The 20,263-nt window shown below is 29.4% G+C and overlaps 1 protein-coding gene across 1 annotated transcript; it reads right to left on the minus strand.

Moving 5' to 3' along the window:
* Positions 1-2,891: 2,891 nt before the first annotated feature.
* On the minus strand, positions 2,892-4,676 carry LOC105131858 (uncharacterized). Its single transcript, XM_011035040.1, has one exon. It carries the CDS (start codon positions 4,627-4,629, stop codon positions 3,085-3,087), a length of 1,545 nt encoding a protein of 514 aa, XP_011033342.1. The 5' UTR covers positions 4,630-4,676; the 3' UTR covers positions 2,892-3,084.
* Positions 4,677-20,263: the final 15,587 nt, after the last annotated feature.

Here is a 20,263-nt window from a genome sequence, read left to right on the forward strand (position 1 = left end):
TATATTTATATTTTTTAATTATTTTAATATATTAATAATTTTAAAAATAACAGTATTTCTAGAATAAAATGTGGATTTTATTTGTGGTTAGTTTAAAAATAACAGTATTTCTGGAATAAAATGTGGATTTTATTTGTGGTTAGGAAACTTGGATGTCGACCTCCCTCCAATCTTCGAAGGATAAATGATATAAAAATTCATGAAGTGAGAAAAATAACAAAAACGAAGCATCCAATGGAATGAATAACTTCATGGACTGCACTTGAGGTAGTGGTTTAACAGGGGAAGAGATTTGTTTTTTTTTATTTTGGATTTTGATTTTTTTTGTTTATGTTTATTATTTTTATAATGTTTTATTTATTTATTGAACTTGAAAAGCATTTAATGAATCTAAAAATTAATTATATATATATATAAGTTAGCTCGAATATCCCGAACTATTAAAAACAAAACCTTTACAAAGTTCAACAATCTTGCCTAGTTTGAATTACTATGCGATTTACAAACTCCCTTCTCATGATGCTCCTGATTTACATCATCTTTTTATCCCAAAAAAGTTAATTTTTTTGGTAAATAAATCAAACCCTACAATGATTGCTTATTTTACTTTCCACGCGATCAAGGAAAGAAAGGTGCGTTGTTATATATATATTGGTCATTTTCATGAAAGCAAATTGTACATAGGACGGTGGGGGACGATATGGTATGGACCTTGTCCCATGGCCCCTCCATGCTTTCCCTGGTAAAAATAATATGGCTATGATCTCAATCATCGAATTACTTTGAAGGTAATTTGATAGCAATATGATGTTGAGATTTCGGAACCTAGACAGCAACAAAAAACTCTTGTCATCTATTAGACGTCTCACCCTTTTGTAAGGGATAAAATTTGCACACCGCTGTTCTTTCATGGTGAAAATGTCACGATTAGGCTTTTCTGACTGTTCGATAGGACAAACAATTTGGCCATGTCGGCCATGACATCCAGCAGGAAGAGAGCTTGGAACAGCTTCTCAGTCACGAGTAAAATATTCCACAATTGGGGCACCATTGTGCTTGTAAAGTCTCAAACTGTTCAAAACAATTACCACTAAAATATTCAATCTGACAGCACATCAGACAGCAGAACTCACAAACTGCAAAGAAACCAAGTGTCATGGCATAGAACACCCCTTGTGCAAGGGTGTATGCACATGGAAACCTTACACAACATGAGCTTGACACCTTACAGATCTTTACTTAGGCTATCCCAGATAACTATAACTCATGATTGCGGATTGAAAAAATAAATAAAATTTTAAAAGAAGATTTTTCTATGAAACGCGTGTAGAATTGTGGTAATATTAATTAAATAAAAAGCTTTAAATTTACAATTAAAATAAAATATAGCCTGCACTACCGTACCATTATACATAAATAATTTAAGGCTACCAATCCATCTAAAATTATTGCTTTAGTTGTTTTTTAAAATGTTTTTAATTTATAAATATATTTAAATAATATATTTTTGTTTTTTAAAATTAATTTTGATATTATAAAAATAATTTTAAAAAATAAAAAATATTAATTTAAAATAAAAAATAAAAAAATTTAATTTTTTTAAAATATAAAAACAAATAAAAACAAAAAATGATAAAGTTATAAAAGAGAAGCGAATGAAGCAAGGTCTTTGGCATGGCAGCCTTAAAAAATGGAAAAGAAAAGATCAGTATTGGGAATAGCAAAGGGCACTCACTTTTTTACTACTACCCAGCTCACTAAACACCTATCAGAGTTCAGAACCTTATTTAATTATTTTTATTTAATTCTTTCTTCCCTATTCTTTTCTTTTTCTAATGCCATGTGAAGACATTTACTAGCTAGCAACTGGCTAGGGTTTTTTGATCTCACGAGGGCTGGTTTGGGTTAGGCAAGGGCTAGCAAAAGTGAAAGAGAAGGTGCTTGAATGATACGTTTTAATGCTTTTCATGCCTTGAAACAAACCTGAAGAAGAAGATCACAAGCACTCGGCGTTCTAATATTTAATCAATGTGTTCACATCTCCCTACGCGTAGTTGCTTCACATTCTCTCCATGACTCTCTCTCTCACTATCTCAAACTTTAATTTATTTATCTAGAAATAAGCAACAAATCAAGTGTCCAGCCTTGGCTTTCCCCTTCTGTGGGTGCAAGGATCCATCTTTACAAATGGGTCAATTTTGGAGAAAGCATTCGCGTGCATAATTAAGGGTTATTTATTGCATCCTTTTTAGGCAATTAAAAATCAATCTCATGGATAAACTATTCACAAAAAGCTTAGGAATATAATAAAGTTGACCATGAATATCATTTTCCCTCCACAAATTCACGCTATTTTTTTTTTTTTTTTGGTTTTGTAGATTTGAATCCGATAAAATATTAAAGAAAACAAAGCTAGCCTTAACTCCAATATAGCTTATTGCATCTTGAAGTAACTTTAACCACAATAAATCAACGCTACGCTATGGTTTCCGCCACCCTAATATATTATGAACTCTTTAATTGCTTGTTCATACCATAATTTGAATGAATTGTACGAAATTTCCAGCAAAACCCACAATCTTAATTTCCTCACAAGATTTCTAGTTGGTAAAACTCGAATCGCATTCACTTGTATATGGTAATTGATTAGATGCTCAAGAGAGTAATTGAAATTAATTATTAAGATAGATTTAGAGATTAAGATAGCGCATTTATCAAAAACTTACTTTTTTTATATATTTTAATATATTTAAAGTAAAATACACTTTTAAAAAAATTCCTACAATGGATTTAATTAGTATTATATACATAATGTTCTTTGGCTTGTACAAGACAAAATCATGATTGGTTGATTGCGACAATTTCTTGTCATCTTTGCGTCCTTCTTATACCAAAATAATATACAATTAGCAATATTCCCATTCCAGAAATTCAATAATATTTTCAACAATATCATTTACACGTAAGAAACAAACCTGCTTGTGGATTAAGAAACACAACCATATATATAAAGAGAGATGATTATGCAATTTCTTTTCTAAAAAATAAAAAATAAAAATCTATTTCTTCTTTGTAATTTGCTGACTAACAGTCGCTATAAACAGAAGATTCTACTTCCCATGAACATATTTGCCTTGTAATAATTGAGTTAATCATATCATAATTACTATTAACCCCGAGTTGGATTATACTATAATTATTCCACAAAGACGAGTTTGAGCCAATGAGGGAACTCATACCCGGGATTGACTCGGTCGCTGTAATCAAATCAATAATCTTCAATATATGAACCTTGCCGACGAGTTGAGTTAATATCCCTGACTCAGTAACTGCGCTCTTCTTCTTGTGTTGCATGGCTGCTCGAGCGATCTCAGTTAACATTGCGCTAGACAATCTCCGAATTCCCCGTGCTCCACCCATCAAGATCGCTGAGTTAACTTGACAATTGGACTGAATTTGCTCCGAGTTTTTCCTGTGATGCTTGCTCGAACAACTTTCTTGTTTTATTCTAATATACACCGACTCTGGACTCCGGTTCCTGACGTGGCCGAGTGGGTCTCTGAAAAAAACCACTTTTCTGACGTCCACTAACATTACATGCTTGAAGTTTCTCCTAACTCGACCGAGTAACATTGGATAACAAGCCCATCTTCTCAAACTCATTGGCACATGGTCTAGAAACCCCGCGAGTGAATTTTCCGCGTCAAGCTCACTCGCATCAAAACCCACCACTGAGCCATAACTCAACAGAGTCAACTCACCCTCCCCCGACTCACTAGAATTGCCATTGCCATCAACTCTAATTCTCTTTCCCCACAGAGGCTCACCCATCTGCTTCTTCCCACTCTTCAAAAACTGACTCACGTCAAAACTCGACGCCGACACGGAGTCATGACTCGTTCTATTCAATTGTTTGTAGTAATTAACAAGTTTCAAGAACGAGTCATTCTCTTCTTGAATCAATGATTCAAATCTTGTAGCGAATAAAGAGGAAGGAAAGACAAAGACAGCATCAGCTCTTGCTGTGAGACCTGACCGATGCAAGACTCTTAAAAAGAGTCTAAATTCAGCTTCATTAGTCTCTTCCATTACATGAGCAACAACAAGATCACTCATTGCTCTAGTCCCACGCCTGTAAAGCTTGCCCATTCCTTGTAAAGCAAATAAAGAACGGAACTTTTCACTTCTTTTATCATCTTTTGACCAAAATGTTCTTGAAAACATAGATAAGTAACTGGTTTTGGTGGCTTTAAGCCTGTTTTGAGGCTTTTGAGACAAGAATCTACGTGGGGTTTTGTTGATACTAATGGTGGTGGACGGGTTGGGGATTGCGGGTTCAAAAGTTGAGAGAGTGAAGAGAAGGAGGGTGAGGAGGAGTAAAAGAGCACAAATCGAGATGGTGGATTGAGTCTTCGTGATTATGGGGGTGTTTGAGTTGGTCCTTTTATTTATTTTTGATGAGTTACTGTTGGGAGTAGCCAGTGATGGGGTTGATGGAGAGGAGGGGCAGAATGGAGCAGTGGCGTCGGCGGCGGTGGAGGAGGTGTCTTCAGGGAAGAAGACTAGGAGCAAGCCCATGCCCCAATTTTCACCGTTTTTGCTGCTTTTGGCCTTCGCCATGATTCCCATTTTCGTTTCTCTTTCTTGATCCCTCCCCTCTTTGTGTGGTTTTGATGACTTTGCCTCGCAAGCTTTTTGACACGTTTTTAACTCTTAATTTTGCTACGCTCCAAGGGCAAACCTCGAAAATGCCCTCAACCTATGTAGTTAGTCTAATTTTGTATCTAAATAAAACTTTATATCAATCTTATCCTCCAAGTAGGCTGTGTTTCGGAAAGTTTCAATTAAGTATTGATTCCATTCAAATTCTACTATTTTTTTAATAATAAATGACCCTTTTTCTTAAGAAATTTAACATCTTTTTTTAAAATAATTATCGTTAAAGGCTTCAATTGAGATATAATTTTTTTAAGGATATTTTTTTTTGAGGTTTCCCTTACTCTAATTAATGATTATTTTGCCTGTTTGATTCCATGTATTGTTCTTACAATGTAATTTAGAAATCTTCCTGATCAAGAAAATAATACTCTCTTATTATTTAAGGAAGATTTCTGACTCTTAATATTCTTTCTTCTTTTTTGACTTAAATATTAATTTGTAAAGCGTGCCGTACCCTTTCTTTGATTAATGTCAACTTGAAGAAAAAGTATGATCATTGTTTCAGTACTGTGATTTACTTCGATTGAGACAGGTGAAACCAAATAGTTCATACTTTTTTCTATGTTGTTCATCGGTTGGCTTAGGTGTGGTATTTTTCATTTTAATTTTTTATTATAGTTCTTTTGAAGATCTATTCTTATTCTATGTTTTGTTTTTTATATATTTTTTTCCTGCAGTTTCGATTACTATGGATATTTAGATAATTTTGTATTTTAAATTCTTTATCCAATCACCTTACGCACTCCAACGAATAGATATAATATATAGAATCAGTCAATTAAACAATATAAGAGATTTTTCTAATTTTTAGACTTAAATAGATAGTGTTTTTTGAAAATTTATACTGGAGTTTAAAATTCAAATTTGTTCAAGTATTATAATGTTTAACTTCATGTAACTAGAGTATCAAGAAGTAGTATTATAATGTTTAACTTCATGTAACTAGAGTATCAAGAAGTGTCCAAGGGAAACTATTCAAATTTGTATTTAGTTTGTATTTGTGATTTTTTTATAATCTTTGTATTTTATAATAGAAAATTAAATCCAATAAAAAAATGCTAAATAGAAAATAGAGGAGAGAAGATAGAGAAAAAAATAAATAAAGAAAAAGATATCAAAAATAATTGAAACTTTGTTTACTATATTACTGATATTATCAGAAAGATTTCAATGAAATAAATTTAACAACACCTAAAAAGACCATTAACAATGATCTGGATGGACCACACTTGCCATTTAAATGACGTGTAGGTGGCTCACTTGTTTAGGCAATAAGTGTGCTCCACTTGGGGTATTATTGATGACCTTTTTTAGTATTGTTGGATTTATCTTATTAAGATTTTTATGATGATATCATTCTTAGTATTGTTAGATTTATTTTATTAAGATTTTTATAATGATACTAATGATGTTACAATTAGAGTTTTAGTATGTCTTTTAGATCTTTTTATTTTATTTTTCTCTCCTCTCTCTTGCCCACTTAATAAATTTTTTGGATCTCGCAATTTAAAATAGACAAGCTATAAATGTCACGTTTTCCAATCACTATATGTACAAACTATGCTATTTTATCAATTTTTTTCATCCATGTTATTTCACCAATATTTATTTTTTATGAGCTAATAACCAAAAATAGCCTCCAAATTTATATTAAAAAAAAACCTAAAAGAGCTCAATGTTATGCTATGCTTTGTGAGAGGAAACAACGAGGATTCACATTGTGTTTCCTCATCTTTTTTTTTTCAGTTTTTTTTTATTTGAGTCATCAAGTTTTATTTTTAATTAGATCATTTTTCATTATATTAGTTGGAATTAGGCTTTGTTATTTATTTTGGTTGACTTGGAATTTGATACTCATAGTTTCAAGAAACAAAACTGACTCTCAGTTGATACTTAGTTTGACAAAATTAAATGAAATTGAGTTGAATTAAAATATTTGAAGCTATGAGGATTGAATTTTAGCATATGACAAGTATTGAGCCCCTTTTTCTTGCAAATATGAAAGAAAACATTACGTGGTCAAGGGAGAGATTCAACCTTTTATTTTTTTGACTTTTAATTGTTTTTCTTTTTAATTTGATCCTTTTATATGGAGTTTTTTTATTAAATTGGACTTAATATTTTTATTTGTTGTCTAAATATGGGGATTTCACAATGTCGAAAAAACTTTCAAATCATATTTGATGCTCGATTTTACAAAATAAAATATTATTTTATTGATCTAAAAGCAATTTAAGGATTTAAGGATCAAATTTGAAACCAAAAATAATTTTAAAAACTGAAAAAGATGGGCAAGCCAATTTGACTGACATGTGTGGGTAGAGGTTGTCACTCTCTAGTGGATGTGCAACCTCTTTGAGTGCTTAATACAATGGTTCGTGGTTACGTTAGAACCATCACAATGAGATCTTTCTAAAGGAGGCAGAATGTGTGTCCATAACAGAGTGATGGTGAGACTTTGAAGATCTTTTTTTTTCTTCTCCTCTCTCTTCTCTTTTTAGAATTCATGTTGGTTTACCAAAGTTAAAAGGTGTCTTGTCATTTTGTTTTTATATTAAATTTGGTTATCTTTCTTTTGATTGCTATTTATTTTGGATTTTTTTTAATTAATTATTTTTCAATTTCATGCCTCTAAATTTGGTTTCATTAATTTTTCATATCATATTTAATCCTTATTTTTTTATTGCAATTTATTTTATTTTGGATTCTTTTCTTAATTGATTTTTTTTTCAATTTCATCTGTCAACATTTGGTTTCATGTTAGTTTTATATCAAATTTGGTTCTCATTATTTTGATTCTATTTTTTTTTTATTTTGGATCATGTTTTTTAATGATTTTTTTTCAATTCCATCTTAAGTATTTGGTTGTTGGTAATTTGGCTTCATAACTTCTTTAGATTTGCCTTCATGATCCGAGTCATGGGTTTGAAAGATTAGCATGAGTTGGCCTTGGTTTTTTTTCAATTGACTTTTTTCTGTAATTTCATCCTTCAACATCTGGTATGATAGAAATTAAACTTCAATTTGTTTTTTGTTATTTCTATTTGATTATCCTATTCTTATTTAATTTTTGTTTTGATTTTGAATAAAATCATGAAAACCTTTTAAGAATATTGATGTATATTTTTTTCACAATATTGACAAATATTTATATTTTTATTAATCATTGTCATTTTTTTTTTAATTTGGATTATTTATTGTCATCCTTTTCAATTTTTTTATTTAATTAACCTAGCTTATTGAATTCAATGAAGTCAATAATTCAAACTTCAATTTTTTTTTATTTCTTAAAAAATGCTAACATTAAACTTCAATTTTTTTTTTATTTCTTAAAAAATGCTAACATTATTTGAGCATAATTATTTTATGTTGGAAAGAATTTAGCCTGGTCGTGGCATAGCGAGTGCCACAACTTAGTAAAACTTTTTCGAGAAGGTAAACCTTCTAAATAAATATTGTAACATTATAATCATTAACCATATATATTAAAACAAAGTTGACATTTATTGGTTTTACTCCATCCCCTTGTCATTAGACTTTTCATAATACTTTTTATATAACTAGGGTTTTTTTACTTCTTGAAATTTTAATTTTCATCATTGAACTTTTTTTTTTTTACCTCATTCATGCAATTTATATTTTCATGGTTTTATAAAGTGGGGTCGATTTCAATTTGCATACTCTTACATATAAGATGTGTTAAAGAGTATTCTAGCATTAAATTAAAGATCAATTTTATAAAATAGAATTCTAAGATATTGTTAAGAAAATTAAAAGATGAATGACCAAAATTAACTTGAAAAAATAGCCTTTAACATTACAATCATTAACCCGATTTATTAAAATAAAGCTGACATTAATTGGTGTTACTCCACCCCATTATCATTAGACTTTTTATATAGCTTTTTTTCTTAGGTTCTTGAAATTATAATTTTCATTATTGAACTTTATTTTTTTTTCCCATCTCATTCATGCAATTTATGTTTTCATGGTTTTATATATTGTGATTGATTTCAATTTGCATGCTCTTACATATAAGATGTGTTACAGAATATTCTAATATTAAATTAAAAATCAATTTTATGAAATACAATTCTAACATATTGTTAAGAAAATTGAAAAATGAGTGACCAAAATTAACATGAAGAAAATAACCTTTTTTTATTTCTAAAAAGGCATGCAAAACTTCCATTTGGTATCTTAGCTTTGAATTTTTGTAAATTTAATCCCTGTTTTTTTTTCAAGTTATGGTTTGTTTCTAAATTTTATTTTTGTCTCATTTTCAATTCCTCAATGTTTAGAGAGGAGAGATAAAGTCATGGAAAAAAAACGAAGAGAAGAGATAACCATGGTTTAATTGCTTTAAGTTTTTGTTTGAATAACCATGTTTATAATAATTTTTTTATCATAATAAATATATAGATAAGAAAAATAAATTTTGACATGAGAAATACATTTTCTTCATAATTTTAATCATTAAAGCTCTTACAAACAATTTTTTTTTACAATAAAAAATTGGTTTTAAAAATGGATATAGTGCATAAGTACTATATGCCTAGCCATATAACATATTTTCAATATAGCACTATTGTTCATCCCCTTGCATTAAATTTTTCACCCTATTGTATATAGCAAAATTTTCTATTCCGTACCTAAATTGTTTTCTTTTTTGTAATAAATAATTGAGCTTTATTTCTTTTTATTTAATCCTTATAAGTTATGTTAGCATAATTTTATGTATTGAGATTTATTTTGATTTTCATACTTATTTAACGTGACATAGAATACTCTGTTGTTAAACTAATAAGTGATTTTGTGGAATAGAATCTTAGATTATTGTTGAATAAAAAATATTGAAAAAATAAGGTATAATATTAAAAAAACAGTGTTGCTACCACCCCCCCTCCTCCAAATTTTTTTTCTTTCAAATTATATATATTTTCTCAATGTTATTTAAGGTTTTTATCTTTCAGCCTAAATCTTTATTTTTATCATATTTTAGTCTCTAAATATCTAAATATTGAGGAAAGGGAAAGTTACCGAAAAAAAAAGAGAGGCGAGATGAAATGTTTGGCATGTCACATTTTGGTCATGAAAAAGATGAATTTATTATCAATTGATGCATCATAGAGATGGGATGTTCAATGAAGATGGTTTTCCCTTTAAACATGAAAAAAAAATATATTAAGAACTTTAAATTTTATTTTATCTTGATTTGATTTTTAATTTTTGAATTGATTAAAAAGTTTTTAGAGTTGAAAATATTTTTAATAAAATTTTCTATGATGTTTTTGATGCTTTTTAGGCAAAAACAAGTTCAAAATGAGTTTTATGTTTGAAAACTCAAAACTCATATTTTTTTTTGTTACTAGAGGTTATAGTAAAATACTCTAGTACATGACATGTCGTTGCCAAGATGGACGACATGTTATTTATTAAATTTCTTTTGGGCCTATTTGATTATCTAACTTCTTAGTTTATACTCATCTGGCCTCTCAATATTTTTACAATTTAATTTTGATATAATTATTTATTTTTGTTATTATCAATCTCTGATTTGATAGAGAAGAGAGAGAGATCGTCGAATTCTAGTGTTAACAGAGAAAATAATTGTTCTTCCGTGGGCTCCATGTAATGAGAAGAGTTTGATGATGGTTATTTAGAGCGTCAATGTTGCCTAAAAAATCAAACTCAAGGAAGAAAAATCTAACCTGATTTGATTTCGGGTTTTTAAAGTGTTTTTTGGGTTAACAAGTTGGTTTCTAGATTTTCTAAGAGTGTTGATAAGATGTTTTTGAGTTAAAATAACTTAAAAAATTAGATTTTTGGGTAAAAAAACTCATTGTCCTTATTTTCCATCCATTATAGTAGGGACTGTAATTTGAGCTCATAAATAAGGCGTTTTCTACCTCAAGAGGTGATGTGTTATATGCCTTATTTTTTTCAAAAAAAAAGAGAGGACCACATATCGTTCATCCTTTTAAAATAATAAAAATACAACTAAGCCTAAACATGTAAGTCTCAACTTGAAAGCCCACATGTTTGGGCTTTTCCTTTCAACTTTTTGGTATATTTTTGTGTTTTGTCTCAAAATTTTTTATTTTTTATTTAGGCTAAATATAAATTTAATAAAAATAATTATTGAACCAAGTTTAGTTAATGACTTAGATCACACGTTTGATAGATTAAGCCATAACATCCATATTTTTTTTTTTGATGTTTAACGCATTCTTTTGTCTGTCAACTTTTTTTAATAAAAAATATACAATTTCACCTTATATTATCAATGATCTATTTTGTTTTATTTAACTAAAAACTAAAAAAAAAATATAATTTCACCCTTTATTATTAATGAACTACTTTTGCTATATTATTCCTACACTTGTTTGTTTATTTGTTTTTTTTTTTTAAATCGTCTCATTCAAAAAAATTATCATGCATTTTATTGCCATATAATTAAATAAAAAATAATATCTGAGATAAAAATTATTGAATTTAAACATGTATGATTTGTGTCGTGAGTTTGGTTGGTTGAGTTAAGTTCACTTGGATATTTGAGAATTGAACTTTCTAATTTTTTTGTAAAATTATCTTTATCTCAATATTAGATAAAAATATCATTCAATATGCATGTTTAAAATTTGATTTCTTGATTAAAATCTTTTTTTTTAAGAAAACTTGTTGGTGATGTTTAAAATTTTTTCTAGGTGTTTGAAAAAAAATTGCTCTGACTTGCGACATTGTATAGCCAATTCTATTGTCATTTGATGAAATAAAAAATTTATTATAAAAATAAATTTATTAGACACAAATAGGTACAAAACTCAAGTTGCGAGATAAATATGGTGATTTACTTCTTTCTCTCTATTTTTTGAGTTTAATCTTTAGTTGTCGTTAATAATTTTTTTTATGTTTTATTGGCAGAAATAATTTTTTATTAAATAAAAATTTATTTGAGAAAACATGTTATTAAGCACAATTTAGTACATAGTTCATGTTGCGATATCAAATATTTTGATATCAAATATTTTGATTTTTATTTATCTCATGATTTTTCAATTTATTCTTTATTTATCATTAATAGTTTTTTAATATTTATTCACATATATAATTTTTGATTTATTTAAGTATATATATATATATATAAGTTTTTTTATTTTTTTACTATGATTTTTTATAATATAAAACATGTTAAAAAACATTGATATTTATTATTTTTTTCTAAAAAATAAATTATCCTACCCGTTGATAAGGCGTGGTCGAATAACTAGAAAATATCCTTTCATCATTATTTTTTTAACATCAGCTATTCATCGTTAATTTAACAACATATATTTGTTACTGGAAAAACCACTGCCGACATATTTGGATGTGATTGGTCAGCATCAAATAGCTGTATTATAAATCATGCAGGGTGTTATGGCTAGAAGACACTACCACGTGGGGACTTCGAGAAAATTCGAAAGCTTCTGCAATCTTAAATCAATCCTTCAGTATCTGGTAGTTAGTACTTTTTATGTAAGAAGATCCTGGGGTGTTTTAAAAAATTAGTTTATCTAAAATACTTTTATTTTACTCAATTTAACCAATTAAAATCAAATAATATAAATATTATAAATTATAATAGATAATATTTTTTAAGAAATAAATATTATAGGACTAGTGGCAGGTCGAGATTAGTAGAACTCGGTCAACGTGAACTAATCCATATATCCTATATATCTTGTATTTTTATATTTAATGGTTTGTGTGTTAAACATTTATTTTTATTTTATTTAAAAATATTCTAACTCCACAACTATTTTTAGTGGGTTTTCTTTTGAATTTCTTTAACCTAACAAGAAAGAGCTTATCTCATAGCTAAGAAAAAAACAAAGTAATTAAAATTAACCTAACAATTTAATTAGAATTCATTTTTATTTTATTTAAAAATATTCTAACTCCACAACTATTTTTAGTGGGTTTTCTCTTGAATTTCTTTAACCTAACAAGAAAGAGCTTGTCTCGTAGTAATTAGAATTTAATGATAGTGCAATATATGAAAATTAGAGATAACATTGCGGTGCCATGAAATCTAGTTCATGTTATAGGTCTTTCTAAATATAAACCCATAAAAATTAGTAATATAAACCACAACCCTTAATATTTGTAATATTTATAAAAAAAAAAATTTAGTTTAAACTGATATATCTAACCTAATTAGGTTATTTGGTCTAAACTGATATATCTAACCTAATTAGGTTAAAAAAATTAAATAAATCAAGTTTATAATTTAAAAAATATTAAAAGTTAGATTGAATATAACTACGTGCTCAAACCGAACCAATTATATCCCCTCTTTTTTTCTTTTTCTTTAATTCAATTCAAACCCTAATCCTAATTTCTTTAAATTTCCGACAGCCGCCTCTAAAATCCAACCACTCAACTTGTTGGCACCAACACAATCTCCCTCTCTTGATTCCATTCTTGTCAAGCTTCAGTCTCCGAAGTAAAAAAACCCATCTAGTTTTTGAGCTTGCTTTTCTCTGATAGTCTGAAGGCACTCAAGGATAAATTTGATTTACTAGTCTCCAAGCTAGCCAGTCAATGTATCTTTAAGGCATCTTAGATTTCATTTTCTAGGTTTCACTCTTCTCCATGATTAAGAGTTAAATCTTTATTGGTTTTTCAATTTTTGCAGATGATTATATCGATAGAAACGATGGTAATTTAATGATGATTTTGTTGTCATTTAGCATTATTTAGATGAAAAGTCTCTCATGGGTCTTAAATCTTTATTAATTTTTTATTTTTATTTTTTACTGATATTTTTTTTGTTGTAGCTGTGAGTTTATTGGGAGCAATTGTTGAATTGGGGATTATAATAAAAAATAAAAACACTGACTGGAATACCAACATAATATTCTTTCCAATGCTATTAGAATAAATCCCAACAGTCAAGTTTTTGACGATGGTATTTCATTACATATTCTGTCTGTCAGTACTTTTTAATTTTCTAGTAGTGTATATATTATTTAACCAAGAATTTATACAAGACTCGATCTTAGATCCCAGATAATTATCGCTTCTCACCATCTAATATAATCCATTTGAGGTATGGACATGCAAGTTGACCTTACAGAAAACAAGATCCAAGGAGTCAAGATCGTGTGGGATCAATCAAGTCGTAGAATTGAATGAAGGGTCCCCATGCCTGTGAAGAGAGAGACACTATTTTGACGGTGGATCTCAAGTGGAATTTTCCAGGAAGCAAACATACACATGTTCCTCAAGGTTCCTAGCTCGTTGACGGAAAAAAAAAAAAAAAACACAGAAAGGGGTTCTGGAGGTGCATGAATATACTTGTAATATTGTCCATTCACTTGACACTCCCGTTAAGATAGCCTTTACAGAGCCGGTTCGTACACAGGGAACTTCAAATTTGCCGGCCGGAGTTAATGGACCTTTCTTAAAATCAAAGGCTTTTATTTTCGAGACCTCTCACTCCTCAGGGTTGGCAGATGGTCATTAGTGCACATTTGGTGTTTCTAAGCGCTTATTCAATCCATAAATTTAATACTCAATTAAATGGGTAATGCTAATCTTTAACAAAAATTATTTATTACTAGCTTAATATATCTTGTAACTATATATATGGATATAGGTTAATAGCTTAATATATCTTGTAACTATATATATAAAACCCGTTCAAATTTGAATAATTTATCGAATCAATTTAAAACTCGGGTGACCTAACGTAATTTGAATAAGATCTGATTTTTTTCAATAAACCCAAAAAATATAAAATAAATTTGTAAATACTTTATCTCACATATATTTTTTATAGCCTATATTCCCATAAAATATTTCTTTAATTTTTTTTATATGGGATAACTATATTCTTTTTAGAGCCATGTTTTGTAAAATTATATTTTGTTGAAAACAAAATTTTCAAAACAAGCCGGGGACCTATTTGCTGAACATGCTCTTGAACTAAAATTTCTTTTATCAAAATAGTGGTATACTAAACAAACCTTTAATTATTTGACCCATTCGGGTTAACTTGAAAAATACTAATTCAACTATGAACTGAAAAAAACATAAGGTTTAACTCAAAACTAAACCAGCATATAGATTTAAGTTGAAATAAAATCAAAACTAAAAAAAACACAAAAAAATATTTATAATAAAAACATATTAAACACCAAGAAAAATAAAAAATAATAAAAAAATTCAAACTCAAACTAAGCAACGTAAACATCAATCCATACTAGATTTGAAGCAATAAAGAGTAAGGTTTTGTTTGTAATCAAATATAGATCGAGAATCAAGTATCCATTTGCTTTGATTATTACTAAAACATCATGATTTTTGTCAGAAATAAGTTTTAGTTTAAAACTAAAATTCTAAGATTAAAACACATAAATACATGTTATTAATGCATAAAAACCCTAGATTATTTACTAAAGATAATATATGAACTTGCAGAAACCAAAATCAAATCAAAATGAAACCTAAAACTAGCATTCAAGATAATATTTTTTAGATGAATGTAAAAAACATGAACCCATGTTTCCCCAAAAAACCTAGCATACACTGTAAAACCCAAAAAATACATTTTAAGCCTCCAAATTAAGCTCTCTTAACTCCAGCAAACATTATTATCATAAAAAAACAAGTTTGAAGAAAATACACTAATAAATAAATTTGAATAATCAAGAATATGTATAAAATTTCAACTTTCAAAACTGTAGTTTTATTATTAGCCAATACAAATATCAAAATTCAATCAAAAAATGTCTCTTTAAACATTTTGAGACCAAACTAAACTCAAGAATTAAGAACATGCATTTGGAACATAGAAAAAAGCCATCAAATATCTACCACTATCTTTGACAAATTTCAAAACTACTATACTTTATCAAAATCAAATACACAAACACCTTTTAAATATCTCAACTACATTAACAACTTTAAAACATGATTAATTAATTAAAACAATATTTTCATTCATTAATTTATATAAATACTAAAACACAAAATAATACCAAAAAGATTCAAAAATATTGAAAAAGCATGAATAGGCAGGCCACATGAACTCCACTCTTCGAGTTTTTACATAGTTATACATTCTTCAAGTTTGCTGGTTATGGGCTGTTATTTCCCTTCTCTTTTTCTTCTTTATTTTCCTTTCACTTTTTATTCTTTTCAAAGCTTGCTGCACCTTTTATATTAGATCTTTGAGCATTCACACTAAAGTCTTTTAATATAGTATATTCTTATATTTTCTCTTTTTTTATTTAATTTTATTTCTAAAGATATTTATCGGTTTTCTAGTTTTTTTTTTTATGAATTTCCTCAAAGATTAATCAAAGCTCATTTCTTTGATCAAAATAAAGAGTTTTAGACAAATGTTAATAGCTAGAACCTTTGTTCTTCAATGGTTTTTGAGGATGATGGTTTTACCTAGATAGTTTTATCTTTCTTGGTGAGAACAACATGTATTTCTCACTTTACAATCTTGAATGAAAGATTTATAGCTCATGATTTGAGCATATGTATTTAATTTTTTCTAGAATCTCTTCTCTCTATAAACTTAGGTGCTATTTAAATCTAATTTTATCTTTTATTTTTGTTTCTTTTTTATATTGGATAGAGTTCTTTTAAAAGATTTTGAGTTGTACTAAATATATTAACATAAAAATTTTTGATATTAATTTATCATTCACCCATAATTTATTTAAAATATATTAATATTTCATATTAAAAAATTATATTGAAATTTAATTCCAACCAAAATTTAACCAAAAAAACTCACTTTTAATTTGGCCTTAAATGCTATTATTCATATTTTAACAAATTTTTAGACAATCTGTGCCTACAGCAAGCAGGTAAGTGCTTTCGCGAGATATGCCTCTTCCTAATCTATTGCAAATTGAGAAAAACCTCATTTCTTTTGCTTCTGGATATTTGTTAGGGTAAAATCACGGAAGCAGAATCTATATTAAATGAGATGAAGATGGCTGGATGTCTTCCTGATGTTGTAACGTATACCATGACGATACATGCTTATAATGCCGCAGGTCAGTTTGTTCGAGACTGAAACGATTGATGAATGACGTGAAATAAATCGTCTCCCAAGCTATATACCTCTCTTTTGTTTTTGTTTAAGTACAGAACTTTGGAAAAAGACGTGCTCTTCTTCAAGAAAAGGAGTACATATCCAACCATACACTACTGCATGTTCAGCGCTGATGAGGCTTTCAATAAAGGAGGCGATCCGTCGAAGTTTCTCATTCTCGCAGAGTTTATGAGAGATAGTATCATCATGTAGCCTGTAAGGGCCCTCTTTTTTGCAAATTTCCTTGATAAGACATGATAAATACCCCGCTCTCTTGATAATAAACATTATGCTCATGTTTCCTTAGTAACTAGCACAAGAAATTTGGGTGTAGATTACGAGATTGGAGAATAACGACTGACTTGATTAAATTGATGGAGCCTTCATTATCTGCTGTTTCAATTGGACTTCTGAATCCGCTCCTGCATCTTCTGGTGAAAAGTGGAAAAATTGAGTCTATAATGAAGGTATTCGATATTTTCACATGTCTATATGATATTATGATAGTTGTGTTTGCCAAGAACACGACGTTGAAACCAGTGAACAATTTAATTATTCCTTTGTTTGAGTTCTTGTTGAACATCTTATCCTAAATCTCCGTGGATATCAGTAGTTGGAGCTAATTTTATTCATAATGTTTTATAAACTAACCTTGCTCTACATTATACAAGATTATAGAATCAGGTGCTGATATTAATTACAGCACTTGCTCGATCTTGTTGAGGAATCGTTTGGATGTTGGGAGCTGGAGGAAATGTATCGAGGTAACTTATAATCAAATTTCTGTCACTTTATACGATATAGAATTTCGTAACTTTATAGACAATAAATGTCGTGGATGGTGTTCATTTCATCAATTTCTTATTGTTAGATATGGTAGATATCAACCCTGGGCTTTCCTCAGGACCTTCTTACACTCATCTGAAGGAGGGACCTGGGGCACCACACGATGTCTGTTTTAGAAGTTTTGAGAATCAATGCGTCTGTAAGTTGTACGAGACATACGTTGGAAGTACTGGCGCCACAGCATAGTGATTAAAAGCATGCTATTTGACTGCAATAGAGTTGGTTACTCTTTTCGAAAATTTTATGAAATTCCCTTCAAGAATTTTTCCCATACGAGGAGAGCGGTGCTTCAGTAATCAAAGTAGTAGCTAATTATATCTTTTGAAATATGTTGTTCGTCATGAACTTTGGTGACTGCTAGCTAAATTGCTTGTTTATATAAAAATCTTGCTTGTTTATGCTGTTCGCATTACGGACACAAAGTGAAAGGACGAGTCACTTTGCCTCTTGCTTGTGTTCGTGAATACTTTTCTTGGTTTAAAATGCAATTCGAGGTGATTGGGAAAACTCAGAGAATTCCAAGTGCAGGTGTTGGGATGGATTGAGGAAGCCAGAATTCAGCCTTCAAATGAAATGCATCACAGAAAAGTGGAGCCACATACGCTTCTATCATAGAGGAAAGAGTTGGTATGCAAATACTCGTCTCCTGTGCAAGAGAATCGTGTTTTGGATCAGCACATGCTTCTATCTAATACAAGTACTGAAAATATATTTCAGCCTAGCCATCTCATCATCTTCAAGGCTACCTTCATTAATTGCTCATCCATTGGGTTTCTAACTCTTATTCTGGTCGTTGATGTTTTGCGGGATCACTGAGAATAATCTGGGAACGAAATCTCGAAAAGCAAGTTGTGAGCCTTCCCTCCCTCCCTTACTGTATTCAAATGGGAACAAAATATTCACCCATGGCCGGGGAGAGTTTTCTATGATATTGCCAGTCATGTATATCCAAACTGTGGAAGGTGATCACTTCTGACATGATGAAGAAAGGAACTTTGGAGTAGGAAATGTGTTACTGCAGAGTTGTGCTCCTGTTGAAGTTCATTGAGCTGGGAAATGGCAGAGCCCGTCTTCACCATGTCAATTATGCTAAGAGGTGTTTTGCTTTCAAAATGTTTTTATACAGATTATGCCTGTGATTAAGGATGTTGCCAGTGTCATATTCAATTGAAGTAGGGGATGGACATGGCCTTATGTGAAGAACAAGAGACGGTGGGGTTACAAAAGTCATTACATGCATCATTCTAACCATGTGAATATGGAGTTAAACACTGGAATCAAAGAGATTTACTATATTATTAAGAAAATAATAATAATAATAATACGGAAAATAAATTAGTCGAATCAACCTTGTAATTTGTTTTTATGGTTTTATTAAAGTAAATAAATAATTCTATATTTTAATCATTTTTTTTACTTTATTTTTAATTTTTAGAAATTATTTTTAAAATAATTTTTAAATTTGAATAAAAAATCAAATACCCTCACATATAATACAAACACATTAGACAAATCAGTTGAAAGAAATTGAACGTAAAACAAAATTTCTCTCTCTTCTCACTAAAAACACAATCCTAATCGATTTGTTTATTCACTTCAATCCAAATTTGCACTTCTCATCATGATTTTGCTGAGTCTGTACTCCTAGAAGCTCTGCCCTTTCTCTTATGAAACCCACCCAAACTTACCAAATCAATTCTTCAATGGCTCTAATGCATCACACCATTTCCTTTTCGACGCTGATTGGGAGACTTCTTTGGTTGAAGCACAAAAACCCCATGCCAAAGAATTTGTTTCCAGGATCAAGACTGAGTCAAAGTTAAGCCTGGACTCTCCTCAACTTGCTGTGTTTGTTCTTGATAATTTTGTTACAGGAATGAATGGTTTATCATGAATCCCTACATGAATTGTTCAACTTTGACTTGTAAGTTTGATGGAGGTTTATAACAAGCATGATCAACAAGAAAAAGAGACAAGGACGAGGTCATTGTGGTCATAATATAGCAAGCAATGTTATTGAACATCGAAGCCTTCAGTGGTAATGGTGGTTGTTCAGATTGTCTTCTCTCTATTTTCAAGATGGATTTCAGATTCAGGGTGGTTGTTCATATTGTCTTCTCTCTATTTTCAAGATGGATTCTTTTGAGTTTTTTTAATGGTGGTAAGACTAAAAATTCAGAGCAGGTGACTAGATTATAACATTTTTGCCTCTTCATCTCTCTTCTCTTCCCTTTCTCCGAACCTCTTATCACCACTAGTTATATATCATTCAAACCTTGCAAAAACCATAGTCAAAGTTTCTGTTTCCACTTCCACAGCATTCCTATGCTCACAAATTGCATCAATGTCTTTCAAAATAAACTGATCAAAATTGTCATCATTAAGGGAAAGGTTTATTTTTCTTTTTCTTTTTTCCCTTGTTTTAATACAACAAGGGTTTCTTAGTCATTATTTATAATATAACTACAATTATGTAAATAAATTGATATTTTTTGTTAATTTTTTTACATGTGAAAGAATGTCAAATATTATAAAATTATAAATTTTATAATGTCAATTTTAATTTTTTTTAAAATAAAAAAAAGTTAAAAAGGACTA

This window comes from Populus euphratica, unplaced genomic scaffold (assembly GCF_000495115.2).
Source record: "Populus euphratica unplaced genomic scaffold, PopEup_1.0 scaffold101.1, whole genome shotgun sequence".
Lineage (NCBI taxonomy): Eukaryota > Viridiplantae > Streptophyta > Magnoliopsida > Malpighiales > Salicaceae > Populus > Populus euphratica.